At 45.8% G+C, this 23,773-nt stretch overlaps 1 protein-coding gene across 1 annotated transcript in view; it reads right to left on the bottom strand.

Moving 5' to 3' along the window:
* Positions 1-23,773, bottom strand: part of DERA (deoxyribose-phosphate aldolase) — a 56,019-nt gene that overhangs the window by 17,084 nt on the left and 15,162 nt on the right. The window contains exons 3-6 of the mRNA XM_056846975.1: positions 18,771-18,918; positions 14,993-15,088; positions 13,361-13,495; positions 5,607-5,735 (exon numbers count right to left, since the gene is read on the bottom strand). Coding sequence (XP_056702953.1) covers positions 5,607-5,735; positions 13,361-13,495; positions 14,993-15,088; positions 18,771-18,918 — 508 coding nt within the window. The remainder of the gene's footprint in view (positions 1-5,606; positions 5,736-13,360; positions 13,496-14,992; positions 15,089-18,770; positions 18,919-23,773) is intronic.

The following is a 23,773-nucleotide window of genomic DNA, read 5'->3' as shown; positions in this document are numbered from 1 at the left end:
TTATTAAAATAGTCCATCATAATCATTAACACACAATCTCTGCCAAAAAAAAAAACCCACAAAAAATTAGAACCAAGTAGATTAAATATTTATAATCTAAATATTTATAATCTCATTCTCGATATATATAAGAGGAGGGGAGGCAGAAACCTTAGTGTCAATCTTTGTCAGAGAATCAATTTTAAAAGAATGAGGTGAGAAAGGAAATGAAAACCGGGGGGGGGGGGGGAAGAGTTTGTTTCCCACTCCTGTAAGTTATTGCAGACTAAAATATCCATTTAAAAACTCCCAGCATCTGTTCAGTGGCAGCTGTAAGTAACATTACCCACACTCAGTCAATTTATATCTTTCCCTTCTATTAAAAAATAAACAGGCCCCTTTAAATTATTCACCAGCAAATTAACATAAGCACAAAAGCCGCTGCTTTGAGCCGGCAAAGGGGTGCCTTTCCTAGCCCCAGAGCCTCTGGTTGTCTCATACTGCCCAGGACCCCCACCCCCCATTTCAGACCCGTGTCAATTTCAGACCAACGTCAGTTTCAGACCACAAGGCCTTGCTTGATCAGACCCAGGCCCATCAAGTCCAGCAGTCTGTTCACACAGTGGCCAACCAGGTGTTTCTGGGAAGCCTACAAACAAGACCACTGCAGCAGCATTATCCTACCTGTGTTCCTCAGCACCCAATATAATAGGCATGCTCCTCTGATCCTGGAGAGGATAGGTATGCATCATGACTAGCAGCCATTTTTAATAGTAGCCATAAATAGCCCTCTCCTCCATGGACATGTCTACTCCCCTCTTCAAGCCTTCCATGTTGGCAGCCATCGCCACATCCTGGGGCAGGGAGTTCCACAGTTTAACTATGTGTTGTGTGAAGAAATGCTTCCTTTTATCTGTTTTGAATCTCTCACCCTCCAGCTTCAGCAGATGACCCCGCATTCTCCCTATCCACTATCTCCATACATGCATAATTTTATAAACCTCTATCATGTCTCCCCTTAACCGCCTTCTTTCCAAGCAATCACACTTTTATCCTGCCCTTTTATCTGTTTTGAATCTCTCGCCCTCCAGCTTCAGCAGATGACCCCGCATCCTAGTATTACAAGAGAGGGAGAAAAGCTTTTCCATGTCTACTGTCTCCACCCCAAGCTAAACAGCCCCAAGACCAGTGTCAATTTCAACAACAATCACACTTTTATCCTGCTTTTCGTCCAAAGAGCTCAGAGAGAGGTAGGTGGTTCTCCCGGCCTCATCTGACCTGCACAATAACCCTGCGAGGTAGATCAGGCTGAGAGACTGGCCCAAGGTCACCCAGTGAGCTTCCATGGCTGGATGGGGATCGAACCCAGGTCTACAGATCCTAATGGATCCCTCTCACCATGACTTGATGCTGGTTTTATCTAACAAAAAGTAGAAAGCATACAGCTAACTCTTCACAGGCCTGACTAGTTTCAAAAAGTAGATATATGCTAGGTCCCCCGCCCCCCCCCCCCCCGCACACACACCTTTTAGTGAGTTTTAATCTACACCACCCCTTGCCAGTTTTCATGTTGCTATCATGAGCTGAGAAATTTCACCCACTCGTTCTGTAAACAGATACAGGGCTCTGGCTGTTTGTGCCATGCCTGGGCTCTGGGTGATGATGTATCTCTGATTGAGTAGTGGGCAGAGGAAGAGTGGTAGGGACAGGGAAGGGTTAAGCACAGCCACAAACCCACCTTCTTCCTTCCAAATTTCCAAGTCTGCACTGCATGTCAGAAGCAGAGATAAGACTGGGAAAGCCCTTATGTGTGTGATGTCACACATATTTTGTTTCACTCTGTATTACTGCCTGAAGTGGTGTAGAGCAGGGGTGTCAAACATAAGGCCTGCAGCACAGGAATTCATGATATGGAGAGAGTGGACAGGGAGAAGCTTTTCTCCCTCTCTCATAATACTAGCATGGAGGGTCATCTGCTCAAGCTGGAGGGTGAGAGATTCAAAACAGACATAAGGATGGTGATGGCTGCCAACTTGGAAGGCTTGGAGAGGGGAGTGGACAGGTTCATGGAGGAGAGGGGTATTCATGGCTACTAGTCAAAATGGATACTATTTATGATGCATATCTATTCTCTCCAGGATGAGAGGAGCATGCCTATTATATTAGGTGCACTGGAACACAGGCAGGACAATGCTGCTGCAGTTATCTTGTTTGTGGACTTCCTAGAGGCACCCGGTTGGCCCCTGTGTGAACAGACTGCTGGACTTGATGGGCCTTGGTCTGATCCAGCATGGCCTTTCTTATGTTCTTATGACTTCCATAAAATGCTGCAGGTAAAGGTTAATGGGACACAAACTGCTATGGATTTGGTTGCAGGTGGGTAACCATGTTCATCTGCAGTAGTAGAACAAAATTCAAGTCCAGAAGCACCTAAAAGACCAACAAAACTTTCCAGGAGATAAGCTTTCACTTTGTCCAATACAAGTGAGAATGAAGATCCATCAGCCCTTATATCCAGGTCAGGAGGTGGGAGGGGTGTTTCAAAGAAGTCAGGATGCAGAGGTACAATGCAAGAGGCAATCTGATTGATTGGAACTAGGAGATATGCACAGAAATGGGAAAATTAGCATCTGTCATGGACAGAAATCTGACATTAAAAATCTCAATAGAAACCAGTGGAAGAACATTTTAATCTTTCAGGATGTTCCACTGTTGACCTACAAGATAAGTTTCAAAGGGAGATTACAGTATGAGACTGCTGAATGAGAATTCACTAACTAGTTCAGGACCCCCTTCCCTAGGGCTGAACAGGGACACAGGATTCTGATCTTATTACAGATGCTAATTTTCTGCATTTCCCACCTCCATTCATATCTCCTAGTTTAATCAAACCCATTAAATTTTGCATGGTACCTCTGCATCCTTACTGGCCCTTCTTTCAGGTGTGTATTGGTCTGCAGTAGAAGAGCAAGATTCAAGTCCAGTTATCACCTTTAAAGATCACCAAAATTTCCAAAAAATAAGCTCTTGAGAGTCAAAATTCCCTTTGTCAGATACATATCTTGTTGGTCTTTAACGTGCTACTGGACTTTTGTTGGTCTTGAGGGTGCTACTGGGGTCGACTCTTGCTCTGGCCCATGTAGCGTGGCGTCGTGGTTAAGAGCGGTGGAATCTAATCTGGAGAACCGGGTTTGATTCCACACTCCTACACATGAAGCCAGCTGGGTGACCTTGGGCTACTCACAGTTCTCTCCGAACTCTCTCAGCCTCACCTATCTCACAAGGTGCCTGTTGTGGGGAGAGGAAGGGAAGGCGATTGTAAGTCAGTTAAATTCTCCTTAAAAGGTAAGAAAATGGGCATATAAAAACCACTTCTTCCCCTTCCTCTTCTTTCTTCTCTTCTTCCTCTTCCTCCACTTCTTTTTCTTCCTCTTCCTCCTCTTCCTTCTCTCTTTCCCCCCTCCCCCGTAACACTCCTTCCACATTTTGACCTGAATATGAAGACTGATGGATCTTCATTCTCATTTGTATTTAACTAAGTGAGCTTTGACACATGAGAGCTTACACCCAGGAAATCCTTGTTGGGAAGGCGTTGCAGGACTTGAATTCTAGTCTGCTATGGATTCAGTATCCATCACTCCTAAGAAGTTATCTTCGCACATAATCGGACGAAGTGAGAAAGGAGTTACACGTGGGGGGGGGGGGGGTTTCACCCAAAAGATGTCGAAAGTTTCCATCCAGTAATGGCCGCAGATTGTTCTCAGCGTATCCCAACAATGTGAGACATTCTGCTTTCAAAATATGATCCGACGTACTTAGGTGCAGCAGAACATTCAATTCAAAAAGACATAGTCAGGCCCTAACAAAGCCACAGATCAATGAAAGCTATTAAGTATTTTTTTTAAACACACACATATATGGGAAACTGCACAGATAATGCCACACGGGGGGGGGGGGGGTCAAGGAGAAAAATATTGCTAGCAACAGAGCCACCTGCTGCATCACAATGAAATTGCACCAGAAATTTTTAAAAGTAGCAAACACACATTGAGCATCCCTTATCCGGACATCCAATATTCAGACTGACCTGAAAACTGGACAACTTGGAGCCGTACAGGCAGATCCGAGTCGCCCGGAACAGGGTACAGAGGAGACAGGAAAGTGGAAGGAATATGGGAAAGGGTGGGGGAGGAAAAAAAAGAAAGGAAAGCCGGCTTTCCTTCCAGGGAGGAGGGAACTACCACCGGCACGGCTGCAAAAAGCTGCTTTGCTCTCTCTGCCTCAAGCTGGGGACCAGATATTTCAAAATGTTGCAAAATAGGGAAAGATCCGAAATAAAGACCTCTTCTGGTCCCAAGCAGTTTGGATAAGGGATACTCAACCAGTAAATAATTTGAAAGCAATGTTTAATGGACAATTAAAAATGTTTTGAGGTGAGTAGGAAGTTAACAACTGGGTTAAACAAGTGGGGGCCTGTGAACCTCGAGGGGGGAATCCCATCTCCCCCCTGCTCAACTTCCAGCCTGGCGGCAGCAAAATTACCCTCCCATCAGCTCCCGGGCACCGCCACTGCAGCGGTGCCGCCTCCTCCCCCCTACTCTCCCTTGGAGTGTGGGCACGCCAAGCCCCCTGCCAGGAGCCGCATTGCCCATCCCTTTCTCTCTCTTAGAGGGCAGGCACGCCGTGCCCCCTTTCCCCCCCCTCTCTCTTCCTCTCAGCGGAAGCTGCTGCCACCGGGCCCAGAATCAAACCGGATTACAATCACCTTTCCTTCCTCTCCCCACAACAGACACCTTGTGAGATAGGTGGGGCTGAGAGAGTTCGGAGAGAACTGTGACTAACCCAAGGTCACCCAGCTGGCTTCATGTGGAGGAGTGGGAAAACCAACCCAGTTCTCCAGATTAGAGTCCGCCGCTCATGTGGAGGATTGGGGAATCAAACCCGGTTCACCAGATTAGATAACCACTGCGCTTCGCTGCAGGAACAACAGCAACACCCAGTAACTACATACACAGGTGTTGAACTGATACAGAAAACAGGATGCACATTCTCCCACCTCAAGGCCCCTCTGATCTGTGATTCCCCCCTGCAGGTACTGAGGGGCTGTGGCTCAGTGGCAGAGCATCTGCTTGGCGTGCAGAAGGTCCCAGGTTCAATCCCTGGCATCTCCAGTTAAAGGGACTAGGCAAGTAGGTGATGTGAAAGACCTCTGCCTGAGACCCTGGAGAGCCGCTGCCAGGGGAGGGACTGTGGCTCAGCGGTAGAGCATCTGCTTGGCATGCAGAATATATATCCCAGGTTCAATCCCCGGCATCTCCAGTTAAAGGGACTAGGCAAGTAGATGATGCAAAAGGCCTCTCTGCCTGAGACCCTGGAGAGCTCCTGCTGGGCTGAGTAGACAATACTGACTTTGATGGACCAAGGATCTGATTCAATATAAGGCAACTTCATATGTTCATATGAGGGTAAACCCAGACTCCAGACGCCTAGGCAAACTCTGGCTGGGAATTCTGACGAGGACGGACAATGACTTCCCCGTGGCTGAATCCTATGCATCTGGCTGTTACCAGATTAGTCGTCCTAAATTTGGGAGGGGAAAAAAAACAAATTATGTATATGGAAATTACCTGCCATCATGGCTATCAGACTGGCCTTGTAGACATTAGCAAGCGATCCCAGCTCTCCAGTCCCCAAGATGGTCTTCATGTGAGCTTCGCCGCAGGCCTGACGGAACTGACGGATTTCCTCATAGAGGACTGGAAGGGAGGCAATTTGGTAAGAAAGAAAGGACGGTGAAATATCTGCGTCGAGCTCAGTACTGCATTCCAGGTTCAGGCGAACCTGTTAACTTTTCTTGTTTTATTAATTTTAGAATTCTCTTCATTGTAAGCCACCTTGCAGATATTTATATGGAAGGTCCGGAAAGTCTCTCCCTCCCTCCCTCCCTCCCTCCCCACCCTCTACATTTTCTGGCTGAAATTATCAGCTTTAAGATGCGTGTATTTGCATACCCCCAAATCCACCCCAAACCTGAAATCTTTGGCAATGCAAATTGCTGGTCACCTATTCTTATACAATCCTGCTTGAGAAGTAAGACCACTGGAGGACCCTACTGTCAGAAGCAAGGCTACCTAGGACAGGGCCTTTTCAGTGGTAGTGCTCCAGCCTTTTAAAATGTTCTCCCTGCTTCTGAAAACCTGACACTATTTTCTTAGCTTTAGGTGTCAATCTAAGACCTTCCTGTTCACCCAGGGTTATTATAAGTGGGTGGGTTTTTCCCCCTTTTGTTGTTACTAGAAGTTGTTAAAAATGTGCTCTATTTTACATAGTCTTTCCATATATTATTCCATAAACTTAATGTTCAATATTAATTAAAAGCATCTATACATATCAAACAAATAGCAGAATTATCATCCAGGGGTAACCAAACTGCTCCAAGGAGAACTTGGTGCTCCACGAAACATCTCCTAGTGCTCCGTGAAGAGATCGGAAAGAAAAATACTGCTGTCATTCGGTTCGGTATATAGGTGCTAGGAGAAAATTAGTGCTCCGTGACAAATTTCTCTCCTGAAAAGTGCTCCGTGATTTAAAAAATTTGGAAGACTCGGATCTAATCCACACAAAATAAATTTATAATTCAATCACGATTTAAAGACCAGCAATTTAAAATTTCAATTTATGTTTGGAGGCTGCAGCTAGTATGGAACACTGCTGCTAGACTGCTGGCCCTGATATTATGGCAATTGCACTGGTGACCAACACACTCCCAAGCCCAATTCAAAGCGTTGGTTTTGACCTTTAAAGCCCTACATGGCTTGGGACTGGGTTACCACCTGACTGGGTCTTCTCCCATATGTTCCTCCCCAGGAATTAAGCTTACATGGAGAGGCTCTCCTGACTGTCCCATCAATTAAATAAGCTCTTTTGATGGGTATGAGAGAGGGCCCTTTTAGTGACAGCCCCACGATTATGGAACAACCTCCCTGGAGAAATGCGCTTGGCCCCCTCACTTTCAATCTTTAGGAGGCAGTCGAAGACGGCTTTATTTAGGGCTGCATTTGGTTACGTCATTAGTACTGAACTGTGATTTTAAATCTTGGCTCTTGTGTTTTTAATGTAGTTGCATTTATGTGTTTTACCTATGCCATAAGCTACCTTGAGCTCTGTAAGTTAGAAAGGCGGCTAATAAATGCTTTAAATAAAACAAATACCGTACGTTAAAACGTGGAAAAAGCAAAGGAGTTTTCAAGCATCGTTGGATGTTTTAAAACAGATGATGTGCCTTTATCAGATTTGGTTTTCATAGTTGAAGCCACTTCAGAAATTTATGCCGGTATAGGGTTTTTTTGTTTGGATAGGAGACAGGATTTCGACACAGTAACTAATCTTCACTCAGACATTAATTTGTGTTTAAGGAACTGTGTTTCCCTATCATAAGTTAGCAGGCAGCTGGACCCCGGCTACCGCAAGCCCCCTCCAATATGGAATCCGCCCCCTTCGGAGTGCCAGACAGCCATCTGTGTTTCTGCCCCTTCACCTGTAAAAAGCATCTGAAGACATTAATATTCTTCAGATGCTTTTAGAGACTCTGCTACTGGCTCTTTTTAATGCATCTTTCCCCCTCCTTTCTTCTCCTCCCCGTTTCTCCCGTTCACAAAAGACTTTAAAACACAGCAGTACAGTATTTACGTCTAAAATGCAAAGCGTCCCAACAATCAATTCAGAGGAGAGTGTTGTTCTCATACGTACGGACCTGTGTTTAAGGTAGTTTTATAACACAAAGGCGAGCCAGGGTTGACAAGACTTCCGACTGACGTAAAACCGCAGCTGAATATAGGTCCGTAAAACCTGGTTACTGGATAGAACTTGGGATTCGTACGAATTTGGAGACTGTGGGTCCAGCATAAACTGCTGGGAGCTTGCCTCGGGTATAAACAGATTGTTATATGTTTTATTACCTATAGATCAAAACCCTTTCCGTGACCTATGAAGCAAAAGGCCATGTAATTTGGAAAGCTGCTTTCTGTGATGTTGTGGGATATGCATTCGCCTATAAGAAATAGTTACAGTGCTCTCTCTCTTTGGTTTCCAAGATGAAACCCTCCAATTAAAGCTTACAGAGCTTTAGCACATCTGAAATCTTGGTCAGCGTGTTTGTTCTAAGGAGATCACCCTCTGCAGGATCGGTAGGTCCCAAGTCTCCCGACTAGAGCTCAAAAACATGTCTTCTTTCCTGATAGACTATGCTATTCATTCAAATGCCAAAGATTTGAATGATGATGATGAAGAAGAATAGTTGGCTTTTATATGCCGACTTTCTCTACCACTTAAGGGAGACTCAAACCGGCTTACAATCACCTTCCCTTCCCCTCCCCACAACAGGCACCCTGTGAGGTAGGTGGGACTAAGAGAGTGTGACTAGCCCAAGGTCACCCAGCTGGCTTCATGCGGAGGAGTGGGGAAACAAATCCAATTCACCAGACTAGCGTCAGCCGCTCATGTGGAGGAGTGGGGAATCAAACCCAGTTCTCCAGATCAGGATCCACCGCTACCAACCACCGCTCTTAACCACTACAGCACGCTGGCTCCTAGAAGTGATAAAATGCTCACTTCCAGAAGGAAGGAAAAATTGATATAGGTTGAGTATCCCTTATGCGGACTGCTTGGGACGAAAAGTGGTCCGTATTTTGGATCCTTCCATATTTTGGACTGCTTGGGACAAGAAGTGATCCATATTTTGGATCTTTCCGTATTTTGGAATATTTTGGAATTTTTGCATATATCTTGGGGATGCGACCCAAGTCTAAACACAAAATCCATTTATGTTTTATATATGCTCTATACACAAAGCATGAATGTAATTTTAAACAATATTTTAAATAATTTTTGTGTACATTGAACCGTCAACACCACTGCTGAGGGCCTGTGAGTAATGCCTGCATGCCAGCTCAAAACGTTCGGTTTTCGGATCAGTCCGGATATCAGATGTCCGGATAAGGGACACTCAACCTGATTTGCCTCCCGACTGTCCTTGTGGAAATGGGGTGGCGATTAACAGTGAAGGAAGTGGAGAGGCCAAATGATTAGTACCACCTTTCTAGGGTCTTTTATGCCTCACTCTCTCCCTGAATTTCCCCGTGTTTTCAGGGACCTGTTTTATTTCGAATTTGAAAACGCAGGAAAACATGGGAAATTCAGGGGGAGAGCGAGGCAACCTCTGTTAGTCGGAAGCAGCATGCATAATCAACCCAAAGACCCGAAGTCATTGGAGGAGCAGCTGCAAAGGGAAACAGCCATGCATAAAAGGCCTAGCTCAGTTAGATTCGAGTCCAGTTGCACTTTAAGAGACTGAGCAGATTTTGGGGGCTTTGACTCTTGAAAGCTGATGCCCAAAATATCATAGAATCGTAGAGTTGGAAGGGACCACCAGGGTCATCTAGTCCAACCCCCTGCACAATGCAGGAAATTCACAACTACCTCCCCCGCACACCCCCAGTGACTCCTACTCCATGCCCAGAAGATGGCCAAGGTGCCCTCCCTCTCATCATCTGCTTAAGGTCATAGAATCAGCATTGCTGACAGATGGCCATCTGGTCTCTGCTTAAAAACCTCTAGGGAAGGAGAGCTCACCACCTCCCGAGGAAGCCTGTTCCACTGAGGAACCGCTCCAACTGTTAGAAAATTCTTCCTCTTGTCTGTCTCTGAGGTATTACTGGACTCGAATCTAGCTGAGCTACTGAAGACCAACACAGCTACACTCTGGAACATTCCTAGGTGTGACCATTTGCAATGAAAACCTCTTTGGTCTGATCCAACAGGGATCTTCAGGCAGAGAGGCACAGACCAATAAGGATCACATCTCTTTTGTTCCTTGTTTGTGATATACCAAGGCGGGGGAGGTATATGGAATTATTTTTTAGCATTAAAAAAATACTTTTTTTTTTGACACTAATGGCAGATTGTTAGAGAAAAGCTATCTATCAGAAACGAGTTCAGCAAATCCGGTGCAAGGACCCCGCACCGAACCTAAAAACGGAGCCACACAATACGCTCGCTTTTGTACTCCAATCCATTAGAGAGCACTTAAAATAATTGTTAAAGACCAGGCTTAGTCAATTATAGTTCAAGTGGCACAAAGATATTCAACAATAGGTAACAGCAGATTTAACTTAAAGCTCGGCATAATTGGACGTACACTAAAGTACTTAACATTTTCAGCAATTTTTTTTTTTGAAACAAATTAAGTGCTGGAAGACTGTTCAGAAAGTCCAGCAGTTACCCATCAAGCACGACCCTCAACTTTTGCCACCGGCTTTTTCAAAAGCGTTAAAAAGGGAGCGTGTGCGAGACAGCGAGAAATCAAGGGCGAATTTTCTTTTTTTTTAAAAAAAAAAACCACATTCCCAGTCTGATAATGCAGAGCGATGTCGCAAATTGCCTTGGGGGTGGATTCGCCTTCCTAATCGCAGGTGTGTGGGAGGGAGAGGAGGTGGTTGAGCATCATTGTGCCTTTGTTATGTCACCTCTTCTGGCTTTGTTCCTTTGCACTGAAAGCTGGTTTGACCCAAAGGGCTCTGCTTTTGTTTCCCACTATCTTCAAAACTTTGGAGAAGGAGCCCACATGACCAGGGCCTTCTTGGTGGAAGCACCAAGACTTTGGAATTTTCTCCCCTGGGGAGGCTCAGTTTATTTTAAAATGAGAACGTTTATAAGCTCCCCTTTCCCTCAAGCAGCTAGGACCCAAGGCGGGTAACAGATCAGAAACTATATTCGCCCAACACAAACACAAGTGCCAACACCTTCCCTCCCTGAGAGAAAGTTTCTCTTTTAGCTACTGTGAAGGAGTGCATCAGCACAGACTCAGGTGCAAACTAGGAGGGCAGCGAAGAGGGTGAGAGGTCTGGAGAACAAGTCCTATGAGGAAAAGTTGAAGGAGCTCGGTATTTTTAGCCTGGAGATCTGGACTCTAAAAACCTCTCTCAAAGCATCTTACAGACTAACACAATTTCTGGTAGGGTATGATCTTCCATGGGTCACAGCTCACTTCATCTGGTATCTGGAGAAGGGAGCTGTGACTTAAGAAAGCTCATACCCTGCCAGAAATAGTGTTAGTCGTTAAGGTGCTACTGGACTCTTGCTCTTTTCTACTGCTACAGACAGACTAACACGGTAACCCATCATGATCTAGATCAAAACATGTTCTGGAGCCGTGGAGGGGCTGTGGCTCAGTGGTAGAGCCTCTGCTTGGTATACAGAAGGTCCCAGGTTAAATCCCCGGCATTTCCAGTTGAAGGGACTAGGCAAGTAGGTGATGTGAAATACCTTTACCTGAGACCCTGGAAAGCCGCTGATGGTCTGAGTAGACAATACTGACTTTGATGGACCAAAGGTCTGATTCAGTATAAGCCAGCTTCATGTGTTCATGTGGAGCGACAGCAGTTTAACGGAAGCCACAGTTAGGCTCGACAGCGGCTAAGGTGGGCAGGAACGAACTGCTCAACGAGTTACAAGATAATGGGCATCAAGAGCTTTGAATGCTGAAAATGCTTAGATCATCAGGGCCGGCACCACGGGTTAGTGCTCAGAGACAGCGGAGGAAACCGAGCACAAATTATGCTCTGCTTCCCCTCTAGACACCCTTCCCAATTGCCCTAGAGGGACCAGCAATGTGGCGGCTACTCTTTCTTGCTTCTTGCTGACTCTGCCGGGCAGTGAAGTGCGCGAGAGAGGATTTGCAGTCAGCAGCTGCACAGCGGAGGGCCATGGGCCAGGAACATGTTTTAGGGGAGGGGCTGTGGCTCAGTGGTAGAGCATCTTCTTGGCATACCGAAGGTCCCAGGTTCAATCCCCAGCATCTCCAGTTAAACGGATTAGGCAAGTAGGTGATGTGAAAGACCGTCTGAGACCTTGGAGAGCCGCTGCCGGTCTGAGTAGACAATACTGACTTTGATGGACCAAGGGTCTGATTCAGTATAAGGCAGCTTCATGTGTTCAACCTGGTCTCGCTCGGATTTGTTACCCGCAGTTATCAGCAAGCCAGCATTCGGCAGCAGAACGCTGGCACAGAGAATCAGACTGCAAAAGTCCAACACAGTTCTTGTCAAACGGGCGGCCAGAACTGGATTATCCAGCTAAAAGCGAAGTTGCATGCTAATGCACGGATACTAATTGTACCCAAGCATTTTTTTTTGGGGGGGGGAGGGGTTAACATGAAGCTTAGTTATTGGAGCACTGGCAGCATTTAAAGGCAAACCATTCAAGGTACATTAAGAGAAAACCAATTACGGGGGGAAAAGAAAGCCCATCCTCTCCCGTATTATCAAGCTCACTAATTAATAGCATTCCAGGGAGAAAAGCAACAGCAGTCTAAACGGCACCGTGTGTGCCCTGAGATTCTGCAAAAACCAATTAGAAAACACACAGATTTTGTTGTCAGGAACCAAAAAAAAAAAACCCCACTCTTTTTTTTTAACAAGATACCATCCAAACCAACAACCCCTTGAGTTCTTTTCAACATTTCTGTTTGGAAATAATTAGAACGTTGGCACCCACGTAGTCATGTTTTCCCCTTCCTGTTTCACATTAACTTAGACAAAAGTAGGGGGAAATACATCTCCAACCCCCTACGATATTCTCTCGCAGAAAGCTCTGCAAAAACCTGTCATGGTCTTTAGCGAGCACTAACGAGTCAGGGTGACAAGCTTTTCTTATTTTCTTTTCCAGGTAATCACAAACTGCATAAGCACAGGGAGGGAGGGGAGAGAGTCAAAGCATGACAAAATTATTTCTTAAGAACATAGAATCATAGCGTTGGAAGGGACCACCAGGGTCATCTAGTCCAACCCCCTGCATAATGCAGGAAATTCACAACTACCTCCCCACTACACCCCCAGTGACCCCCTACTCCATGCCCAGAAGATGGCCATAAGAAAGGCCATGCTGGATCAGACCAAGGTCCATTAAATCCAGCAGTCTGTTCACACAGTGGCCAACCAGGCGCCTCTAGGAAGCCCACAAACAAGACAACTGCAGCAGTGTTGTCCTGCCTGTGTTCCTCAGCACCTAATATAATAGGCCTGCTCCTCTGATCCTGGAGAGGATAGGTATGCATCATGACTAGTAGCCATTTTGGTACTAGCAGCCATGGATAGCCGTCTTCTCCATGAACATGTCCACTCCCCTCTTCAAGCCTTCCAAGTTGGCAGCCATCACCACACCCTGGAGCGGCGAGTTCCACAATTTAACTACACATTGCATGAAGAAATACTTCATTTTATCTGTTTTGAACCTCTCTAACTTTGACTACGTACTTAACTTTTAAGATTCAAGTCCTGTGGCACCTTATAGACCAAGATTGCCAGGGTATAAGCTTCCCACTCACCTTCCCACTGGCCCGTCAGGACCAAGGTTCTGTTAATGACAACGTCAATCTCTTTGGCACCATCTTCCACAGCTATCCGGATCTCCTCCAAGCGAGTCTTCAGGGCCGTCTGTCCTGCTGGGAACCCCGTTGCCACTGAGGAGAGGTACAACCGCAATCCATAAGACAAATAATTGCAGGCTGCACATGAAACTGACCAAGTGCCGTTGGTGGTGTGACAGCCCTCATTGTAAAGGAGGGTACCCGAAGGACCGTCTCTTCCCATCTTATCCAGCCTGCCAGTTAAGCCTGGTCTCACAAGCCCTGCTCTCTGTGCCCCCTAGAGACAGGGCACTTCCCTTCAGAACGCCCTTCCCCTTGCTCTTACTTTACTTTCGGTGCCAGGCTAAAACACATCTTTTTAATCAGGTTTTCAATTAGGGTGTTACTTCATCCGCTTTTTAATGATCGGTTCTGTTTTATAAATGTTTTTTTATGCTGCATATGGCTAATGCCTTGTGTTTTATACGGTGGTTTTAATCGTAAGCCGCCTCGAGCAGGACCCTGAAGAGGTGGCATAGAAATCTTCCCAATAAATAAACTGACAGTACAACCCATTACAATTGCCAGTCCTAACAACCTTCCTGTCTACCATTCCTCAACCCTACCATTTTCCCCCCCGTCAAGTAACAGCTGATTTATGGCGACCCCTGGTGGGGTTTTCAAGGCAAAAGCCGAGAAGAGGAAGAGGAGGAAGAAGAGGAAGAGAAGAAGAAGAAGGAAGAAGAGGAAGAAGGAGGAAGAAGAGGAGGAAGAAGAAGAAAAGGAGGAGGAAGAAGAGGAGGAAGAGGAAGAAGAGTTGGTTTTTATATGCCGATTTCTCCACCACTTAAAGGAGACTCAAACCAGCTTACAATCACCTTCCCTTCCCCTCCCTTAGGTGGTAGAGAAACCTGGCATATAAAAACCAATTCTTCTTCTCCTCAAAACGGCACAGGGGGCAAGGGAAGAACAAGGTAGGGATCCCCTCCTCCCCGTGCACCACGGGGTTCCCAACCAGAACTGGGGGCCCGTGGCACAGTTTAAAGGAGTTCCCATCTGGGAACTCGTTTTTCAAAATGGCAGCACACCCTCAGGGCAAAGCCGAGGACTCCTGTCATGTCCAGGGAGTTCCCTCAGACACGAAGTGTGCTCGGTGACCTTGGGGCAGCCGTTTTCCCCGAGCCTCGCCTACTTCACAGGACTGCTGCAAGATAAAGCCGAGGAGCGGAGTGCCCTATATGCCACCCTGAGCGCCTTTGAGGAAGGGTGGGATTAAAGTGTATTAACAGACATAGTACCAATAACTGAACAATTTGAGTCCTCCAGCCAGTGAGGTGTAGTGGTTAAGAGCGGTGGTTTGGAGCGGTGGAGTCTAATCTGGTGAACTGGATTTGTTTCCCCACTCCTACAAATGAAGCCAGCTGGGTGCCCTTGGGCTAGTGACAGCTCTCTTAGAGTTCTCTCAGCCCCACCTACCTAGGGTGTCCGTTGTGGGGAGGGGAAGGGAAGGTGATTGTAAACCGGTTTGAGTCTCCATTAAGTGGTTTAGAAAGTCGGCATATAAAAACCAACTCTTCTTCTTCTCTACCCAAATAAAGACTAAAAGCTTACCTGAAGCTACTGGGATGTTACAGCCAGCAGCCCTGAGTGCTTTCACAGCGTCGGTGACTCTTGCTGGATACACACAAACAGCAGCAGTAGTAATACCTGCAAAAACAAACACCCAGAGTTGACTGTTGCAGATTTTTGCAGATTTTTGGCATCCTTCACCAATAAGCTATTTTTAGGGCCAGCCTTCCTATTAGGATAACTGAGAGGGCATCCCAGGCAGCAAAATTTGGAGTACCACTGAAAAGGAACAAACTGCACGTTATTTCATTATTTATTTGACTTGTTTGGAGGGGCGGCAATGGGATTTTCCACTTCAGGCACTCAGGAAGCAATCCCAAGCAGATCTACTTGGAAGCAAGTCTCGCGTTATTCTGTGGCGCTTACTCCCAGGAAAGTGTTGTTCAGATTGCAGCCTAAGATTGCCCGGGGACGCTTCTGTCTCCAGTTCCAAAAGCGTTTTTGAAGGCCCAGAGAAAAGATTAGTTAGGAAACCGGTTTAAAAATTTACGAGCATTTTTTCTACTATGTTTGCTGTCGATTCTCTGGGCCAAAGTAAGTGGGCAGATTGAGGTTTTATACCATGGGGTGGCAAGCGCAGTATATTCTACCCGAGTGCAGGTGGGAGAAACAAAGAGGTTACACGGAAACCGAAGCAATGAGTCAAAATAATCTTATGATTGTAACCTTCCTGCAAACAAGAGAAAGGGAGCAAAGAGCAAAACCATTAACATTCCATACAGCAAGATTGCCTTTCCCAGAACGTTCCCAGGAGGCTAATCTGCTCATCAGAGCAATACCTACTTGCTTTTCAATTCCTGCCAGCTTGCCAGGACAGCCACAACAGGATAACGCGGCTTTCCAGGTAGTCCCACCCATGGAAATGCTTTCCTGAATGCGTCAACAGAGAAGCACCCATTTTGTTGATATTCCAGAACATGCCATGGAGCAGAATTGCTTAGAAAGACTTGTGCATGCCTAATCTCTCTGCCTTTAGCAGTAGAAAAGAGTCCAGTAGCACCTTAAAGACTAACAAAATCTCTGGCAGGGTATGAGCTTTCGTTCGCCACTGCTCACTCCTTCAGATACCACAGCTCACTTCTTTAGCTGTGGCTCATGAAAGCTCACACCCTGCCAGAGAGTTTGTTAGTCTTTAAGGTGCTACTGGACTCCTACTCTTTCCTACTGCTAGTGACAGACTAACACAGCTACGCACCGTGATCTATCTATCTGTCTTTGCTTAGCATGTTGTTCTTGTAGCCTGCTCCGGTGGGATGGTATCGAATCAGGTTTTAGTGGTTTTATACTGTTTTTACTATTAATGATACCGACTTTGAGACCGTTTATCGGGGGGAAAGTGGGATAAAAACATCTTAAGAGGAAGGGAGGTCCGAGGGCAGAAGCAGCAAAGAGTTTGTTGAACAATAAGAAAAACTCCATCAGTTTTGAGTCACCAGTGAATCTTCTGTATCAGAGGAACTTTGAATATAATATTTAAGTCATCTCCCCCCCCATTTTTTTTTTGAAAGAGAAGGTAATTGTATACACTGCAATGGTTTCTCAACCTTTTTTAAAAAGGTTTCTTTAGATCAAACCTTCACTGCATTCCAGGTTTCCCCGACAAAGGAGAAATTATGGATCAAAAGGCATCATTGTGTTTGTTATTACGAAGTTCTTCTTCACAAACCATTTTCCATTTTTTAATCACAGTTCTTCTCCCAAAGGTCTTAAAAGAAAACCAACGAACTGCCTTCTGCATCTTTAAAAAGAAAGCGTCCAGATGGAGGCTTTCGCTAAGAAATTCACATTATGCAGCAGTCTGGCTGTACAGACATGGCAGGCATTCGAGAAGGGTGAATCAAGGAACATAGCATTATCGATTATAAAACTTTACGGTGCCTGTATATTGGTGTGCTTCAAGTTTCAATAAATATAAACATGTGGAGGACACCCATCATCTTATCCTAAGCCAGGATACAGTCTTGCCAATGTTTGTTAAGAGATTCATCTTTCTTCCCTGCCCCTACCACCGATTGATAACAGTTGGATAAGTTAAGTGGACAATGAAGACAGCTAACAGGAAGAAAGTAGATTCCTTTGAAATGTGGTGTTGGAAGAGTTTTAAGGATACCGTGGACCGCCACAAAACAAATCTGGGTTCTAGATGAAATCAAGCCTGAACTGACCCTTGAAGATAAAATGACCAAACTGAGGTTATCGTACTTTGGTCACATTATGAGAAGACAAGAGTTACTGGAAAAGACAATCATGCTAGAAAAAGTCGAAGGCAGCAGGAAAAGAGGAAGACCCAACAAGAGATGGATTGACTCTATAAAGAAAGCCACGGCCCTCAGTTTGCAAGACCTGAGCAAAGCTGTTAACGATAGGACGTTTTGAGGACATTGATTCATAGGATTGCCATGAGTCAGAAGCAATTTTACATAACATACACACACCTTAAGTGTAGTGTATCGCTTTGCGCTCCCCACTTTCCTCAGTGGCGAGAAATTCCAGGGGCAAAGCTAGGAGATTTTAAGAGCAATCCATCAGTGGGTTTTAGATCAAATCAAGCCTGAACTGACCCTAGAAGCTAAAATGACTAAACTGAGGCTGTTGTACTTTGGACATATTATGAGAAGACAAGAGTCACTGGAAAAAACAATCATGCTAGGAAAAGTTGAAGGCAGCAGGAAAAGAGGAAGACCCAACAAGAGATAGATTTACTCTATAAAGGAAGCCACGGCCCTCAATTTGCAAGATCTGAGCAAGGCTGTTAAGGATAGGACACTTTGGAGGACATTGATTCATAGGGTCGCTATGAGTCGGAAACGACTTGACGGCACTTAACACACACACACACACACACACACACAAGAACTATCGCACCAATTCTAAGCCCTGTGACTTCAATGGATTTGCAATGGATCTGCTTTGTTAGTTCACTATGGAGGAGAGAAAGCGAGCACAGCAGACTCAGGGCCTCTTGTAAAACAAGCAAATATTACAAAATAATCAAGCAGAATGTTAAAGAGGAAGCAAAACAGGCTACTGATCCCCCAGACAGCAATACCTCTAACAATGTACCCCAGTTTCAGTTAACTCCATCCTGATAGCGTTCTCTCTCTCTCTCTCTCTCTCTCTCTATATATATATATATATCTCCCTCTCCCTCTCTATATACATGCTTCTGTCTACTGAAACTGCAAATACACCTAAATGAAACATAATTGCATACATTTGCATTATTTAGTCACGGCATTCAACGAGGGTTACTACAGGGCAGAATTTTAACTTTTTCCGCTAGTTCATGCAACCACTTCCAAACAGAGCTAACTGTGCTCTGCGGTAAAAGCAACCAAAGCATCACAACAGATTAACTGGCCTTATACTGCCATCTAGCAGTAGAAATCATGAGGAACTGTGGCTCAGTGGTAGAACGCAGTTGCATTCAGAAGGTCCCAGGTTCAATCCCGGGCACCTCCAGTTAAAAGCATCTCAGGATGCAGGTTTATTTGTGGGCTTCTACCTAGAGGCACCTGGTTGGCCACTGTGTGAACGGACTGCTGAACTTGATTGGCCTTGGTCTGATTCAGCATGGCTTTACTTATGTTCTTATGAGCTGACCAAAAGATAGCGCCCAAGAAAACTGTTCAGACTTTTAGGCACGACGCTCAGACTGGTCAAGTGTTATTACAGTAATCGCTGCCAGGCCGCAAGCTCAGTTGACTGATAGCAAGCAACCAACGGTGAGAATTTTAGCATCGGCTTTGCCCCTCCATACCTTTATTGTGCATGTCCATAGCTTGCAGCAGATCCTCTCGGATGGGATGCTTGGCTTTATAACACAACCTGCAGACGTTTGACGGGGTGTCATCGCCAGAAAGGGTGGTGAGGTCTATACAGGTGACAGCTCTCAGAAGCCAAGCTGCCTGTATTAAAAAAAAATAAGTAATTAATCAAAAGTCCTTATGATTCAGCCGCGAGGACAAGGGACCCTTTGGGACTTAACTTCTATGAAGAAGAAAAAGAGTTGGTTTTCATAAGGCGACTTTCTCTGCCACTTAAGGAAGAACCAAACCGACTTACAATCCCCTTCCTTCCCCTCCCCACAACAGACAGCCTGTGAGGTAGGTGGGGCTGAGAGAGCTCTAAGAGAACTGTGACTAGCCCAAGGTCACCCAGATGGCTTCATGTGTAGGAGTGGGGAAACTAACGCGGTTCACCAGATTAGCCTCAGCCGCTCATTTGGAGTAGTGGGGAATCAACCCCATTTCTCCTGATCAGAGTCCATGGAAGGAAGGAAGGAAGGAGGGAGGGAAGGAAGGAAGGAAGGAAGGAAGGAAGGGAGGGAAGGGGAGGGGAAGGGAAGGGAAGGGAAGGGAGGGAGGGAGGGAGAGGAAGGGGAGTGGAGGGGAAGGGAGGGAAGGGAGGGGAGGGAGGGGAGGGAAGGAAGGAGAGGGAGGGAAAGGGAAGGGAAAGAGAAGGGAAGGGAGGGAGGGAGGGAAAGGAAAGGAAAGGGAAGGAGGGAGGGAGGGAGGGAGGGAGGGGAAGGGAGGGAGGGAGGAAGGGAAGGGAAGGGAAGGGAAGGGAGGGAGGGAGGGAAGGGAAGGGAAGGGAAGGGAAGGGAAGGGAAGGGGAGGGAGAGAGGAAGGGAGGGAGGGAGGGAGGGAGGGAGGGGAAGGGGAGGGAGGGAGGGAGGGGAAGGGGAGGGAGGGAGGGAGGGGAAGGGGAGGGAGGGAGGGAGGGAGGAAGGAAGGAACATATCAATGTGGTATACTGGTCAGACTGCTGGACTAGGGTCTGGGAAATTTTGGCTTAGAATGCATCATTACACTATGTGGTGTACTGGTTAGAGGGTCAAACTAGGATCTGGGGTGCCATGGTTCAAACCCCTGCTCTGCCACTGAAGCTCGCTGGGTGGCCTTGGGCCAGTCACACACGCTCAGCCCAACCTACCTCACAGGGTTGCCGTGAGAATAAAATGAAGGAGCGGAGGACCACGTATGCAGCCCTAAGCTCCTTAAAAGAAAGGCAAGTTTTAAAAGGGGGAAAGTGACAGAAAGAAAAACCCCAAACGAATAATTTTATGTCATGCCAGCCTTTTATCACATTTCAGACCATTTATGCATGTTGTAACTATTGTTATTTACAAATGTTCATAGAGAAAAATCAAAACGGATAATCATAAAATTCAGAGAAAAATCAAAACAAATAATCATGGAATTATTAGACCACTATACATTTAGTGTGAGCACTGTAAGTAATATAGCTTGAGACAGCAAGTGAGGACATACTTAAAGTGGTACAGTGGTTAGAGTAGGAAAAAAGCAATCGTCTAGTAGCACCTTAAAGACTAACAAAATTTCTGGCAAGCTTTTGTGAGCCACAGCTCGCTTCTTCAGATACCTGTGGCTCATGAAAGCTCATACCCTGCCAGACATTTTGTTAGTTTTTTTAGGTGCTTCTGGACTCTTGCTGTTTTTTACAGCTATAGACAGACTAACACGGCTACCCGTCATGATCTGTCTCAATGGTTAGAGTGTCAGTCTAGGATACGGAGGGCCTAGATTCGTATTCCCACTCTGCCGCTGAAGCTTGCCGGGTGACTTTGGGTCAGTCGCTCTCAGCTTAGCCTACATTACAGGGCTGTTGTGAGGCTAAAATGCACGAGGGGAGAACGACGGGCACCGCCCTGAGCTCTTTGGAGAAAGGGCGGAAGGAAAATGTGCCAAACAACTTTTGCTTTCATACCAGTGGCATCAAAATGGAGGGGAAGTCCCTATCATTCATCCGATCAGCATCATTATTAATTGCCGCATGCATAGGGTTGCTAGGTCCCTCTTCATCCCTGGTGGGAGGTTTTTGGGGCAGAGCCTGAGGAGGGTGGGGTTTGGGGAGGGACTTCAATGCCATAGAGTCCAATTTCCCTGGCCAGATTCAATGTCATGCCATCTGCGATTTTGGAAGGATGATTTCGTAAAATCCCCCTCTCAGAGAGACTTTGCCCCTGTGGTAATAATTGCACTGAATCAATCGAACATGTCTTATTCCACTGCAGATTTTATGCAGAAATTTGCAGCAAATTTTTAGGCCCTATTTTGACAAAAAAGTCAAACTTTCCTGATTGTTTTAAAGCTCTTTTCTTGCTGAATAACCACTCTCCTGCTAAACTGGAGATAGTAGCACAATTCCTGAGACTTGCTATGAATGTTCGTCAGCAAGTAAAGTAGAGTGCTTTTATTAATTCCGCCATTCTTTTATCTATTGTTTTATCCTTGTCAGAAATGTCCAACTGCAATAATTCTATGTTACTATGCAGACACCCCATGTTTTGATTTTATGCCAATAAAGGAGATTGTTGTTGTTGTTGTATAGAGTCCAATTGCCAAAGCGGCCATTTTTTCCAGGTGAACTGATCTCTATTGGCTGGAGATATAGCGGGAGATCTCCAGCTGGTACCTGGAGACTGGCAACCCTACGCATGCATACGTCCAAGGTGCATACAACAAGATTCATGCACGCTATTCCAATAAGCTGAACAACACCCCTGTGAGAACTTGTCCAGACCTTGATAGCCCAGATGGAAGGAGCTAGAAGGGGAGTATTTTCTATGCATGCCTTTCTTTTTAATAAAAAATATTTAAAATATTATTTTAATTTTAAAAATTGATTAAGGAAGCCCAATGGAAGGAAGGGTCCTCCTTGTCTCTGCATGGCTCTCCTGCAAAGTTGCTGCAGAGCCTCCTTTCTCCGCCCTTTCTTGAACAGCCAGTTCTCTTAGGAGTATTGTTTTGTCTTCCTTAATGCTGAAAAGGAATAAACTGCCTTTCAGTTGGAATCCCTCTTCCGACTAAAATAAACTGATGGAGAATCGGTAATCAGCTGCTAGGAAAGGGATTCTGGCCGCCCCACTTGTGAAATGAGTTGTGAAGACAGATGTAGTAAAAACGGTTCCAAGAATTGGTGTGAACTTGGAGAAAGAGAGAGAGAGAAAGAGAGGGAGGGAAAAAAAATTTGGCTTTAAAAAAACAACACAGGAAGTTATTTTTATAAAGCTATAAGAGCATGACAGCATATTCCAAAGCCAGGCTTTCTCAAAAATTTAAGATATTTAGCAGCAAGGCCTCAGTCTAAACCAACCTGATCGTACAATCCACTCAACATCCATTTTTAAGATAGTACTTGCCCTGACCTGGATGGCCCAGGCTAGCCTGATCTCGTCAGATCTCAGAAGCTAAGCAGGGTCAGCCCTGGTTAGTATTTGGATGGGAGACCACCAAGGAATACCAGGGTTGCTGTGCAGAGGAAGGCACTGGCAAACCACCTCTGTTAGTCTCTTGCCATGAAAACCCCCAAAAAGGGGTCGCCATAAGTCGGCTGCGACTTGAAGGCACTTTACACACACACACACACACACACTTGCTTAGATAAAACCAGTAAATTGTCTCTCTTGCTCAATTGTGGGATGCTTCTGGAGTATTCGATAGTACCGGAAATATTCTGGATCCTCTTAAGGTATAGATGGGATTTCCCAGGGGTGCAGGCAGCCACAAGAATGCAGATTGCAGTAGATAGGCCAGACCATGAACTTAAAGCACAAGTCCCCCAGGAATGGCAGAGGACCTCTTCTTAAAAAGGCATTCTCCCTTTAGGTGCTGTGGCACGCAGGCAGGATGGTGCTGCTGCAGTCGTCTTGTTCGTGGGCTTCCTAGAGGCACCTGGTTGGCCACTGTGTGAACAGACTGCTGGACGTGACGGGCCTTGGTTCCCCACTCTCCAGCAGCCATTGTTGTTGTGGCACCCGCTACCTGTTCTTGACTTTCCAAAAGCGCACCCAGGCACAGAACGGTTGGGGAACCTGAACATAGGAACTCACTCAAGACCATTAAAATAATCAGGCTAAACAATACGTTGCCCAGTGCTGGATTACGTCCTAAGAGTGTACTATGAACAATCTATCTCGTATATGTTCATCCTGTCCTTCCCGCAAGGAGCTCAGGGCAATGTACATCGTTCTTCATTCCCCATTTTGCCCTCACAACAACCCTGTGATGTAGTTTAAGCTGAAAGAGACAGAGTGGCCCAAGATCGCCCATTACTTTTTATGACACAAATGGAGATGTGATCCCCGATTTCCAAGTTCCTACTCCAACACTAGCCATCCTATCACTCTAGCTTATTTCTATAATAAATTTTTTCCCAACTGAAATGGCAAGATACAAACAATAAAACAAACTCCCTAGGGTTGCCAACCTCCGGGTAGGGCCTGGAGATCTCCTATTTTTTCAACCGATCTCCAGAGTACAGAGATCTGTTCCCCCTGGCGAAAATGGGGGCCTTGGAGGCTGAACCCTATGGCACTGTGTCAGTTTCAGTTACCTTTATTGGCATGATAATAATAATAAGAGTGCATACATGTACTCCATCTCGCTCAGAAGGGTCTCACATACAACGATATAACTAAAACATGGCTATCAAATTAAAACTCTTCAGTTTAAATGCTGTAATAATACATTCTTCCGGACAACAGACAAGAAACACAGCTAACACCAACTAACACCAGCGCCCTTTTATTACTTGGTACCCAGTATCTATAAAGAGCCCCGTGGCGCAGAGAGGTAAGCTGCAGTACTGCAGTCAAAAGCTCTGCTCACGACCTGAGTTCGATCCCGACGGAAGTCGGTTTCAGGTAGCCGGCTCAAGGTTGACTCAGCCTTCCATCCTTCCGAGGTCGGTAAAATGAGTACCCAGCTTGCTGGGGGTAAAGGGAAGATGACTGGGGAA

The sequence above is a fragment of the Euleptes europaea genome, chromosome 3, assembly GCF_029931775.1.
Source record: "Euleptes europaea isolate rEulEur1 chromosome 3, rEulEur1.hap1, whole genome shotgun sequence".
NCBI lineage: Eukaryota > Metazoa > Chordata > Lepidosauria > Squamata > Sphaerodactylidae > Euleptes > Euleptes europaea.
The sequence above is the reverse complement of the archived record's forward strand: the minus strand, read 5'-3'. Positions and strand labels throughout refer to the sequence as shown.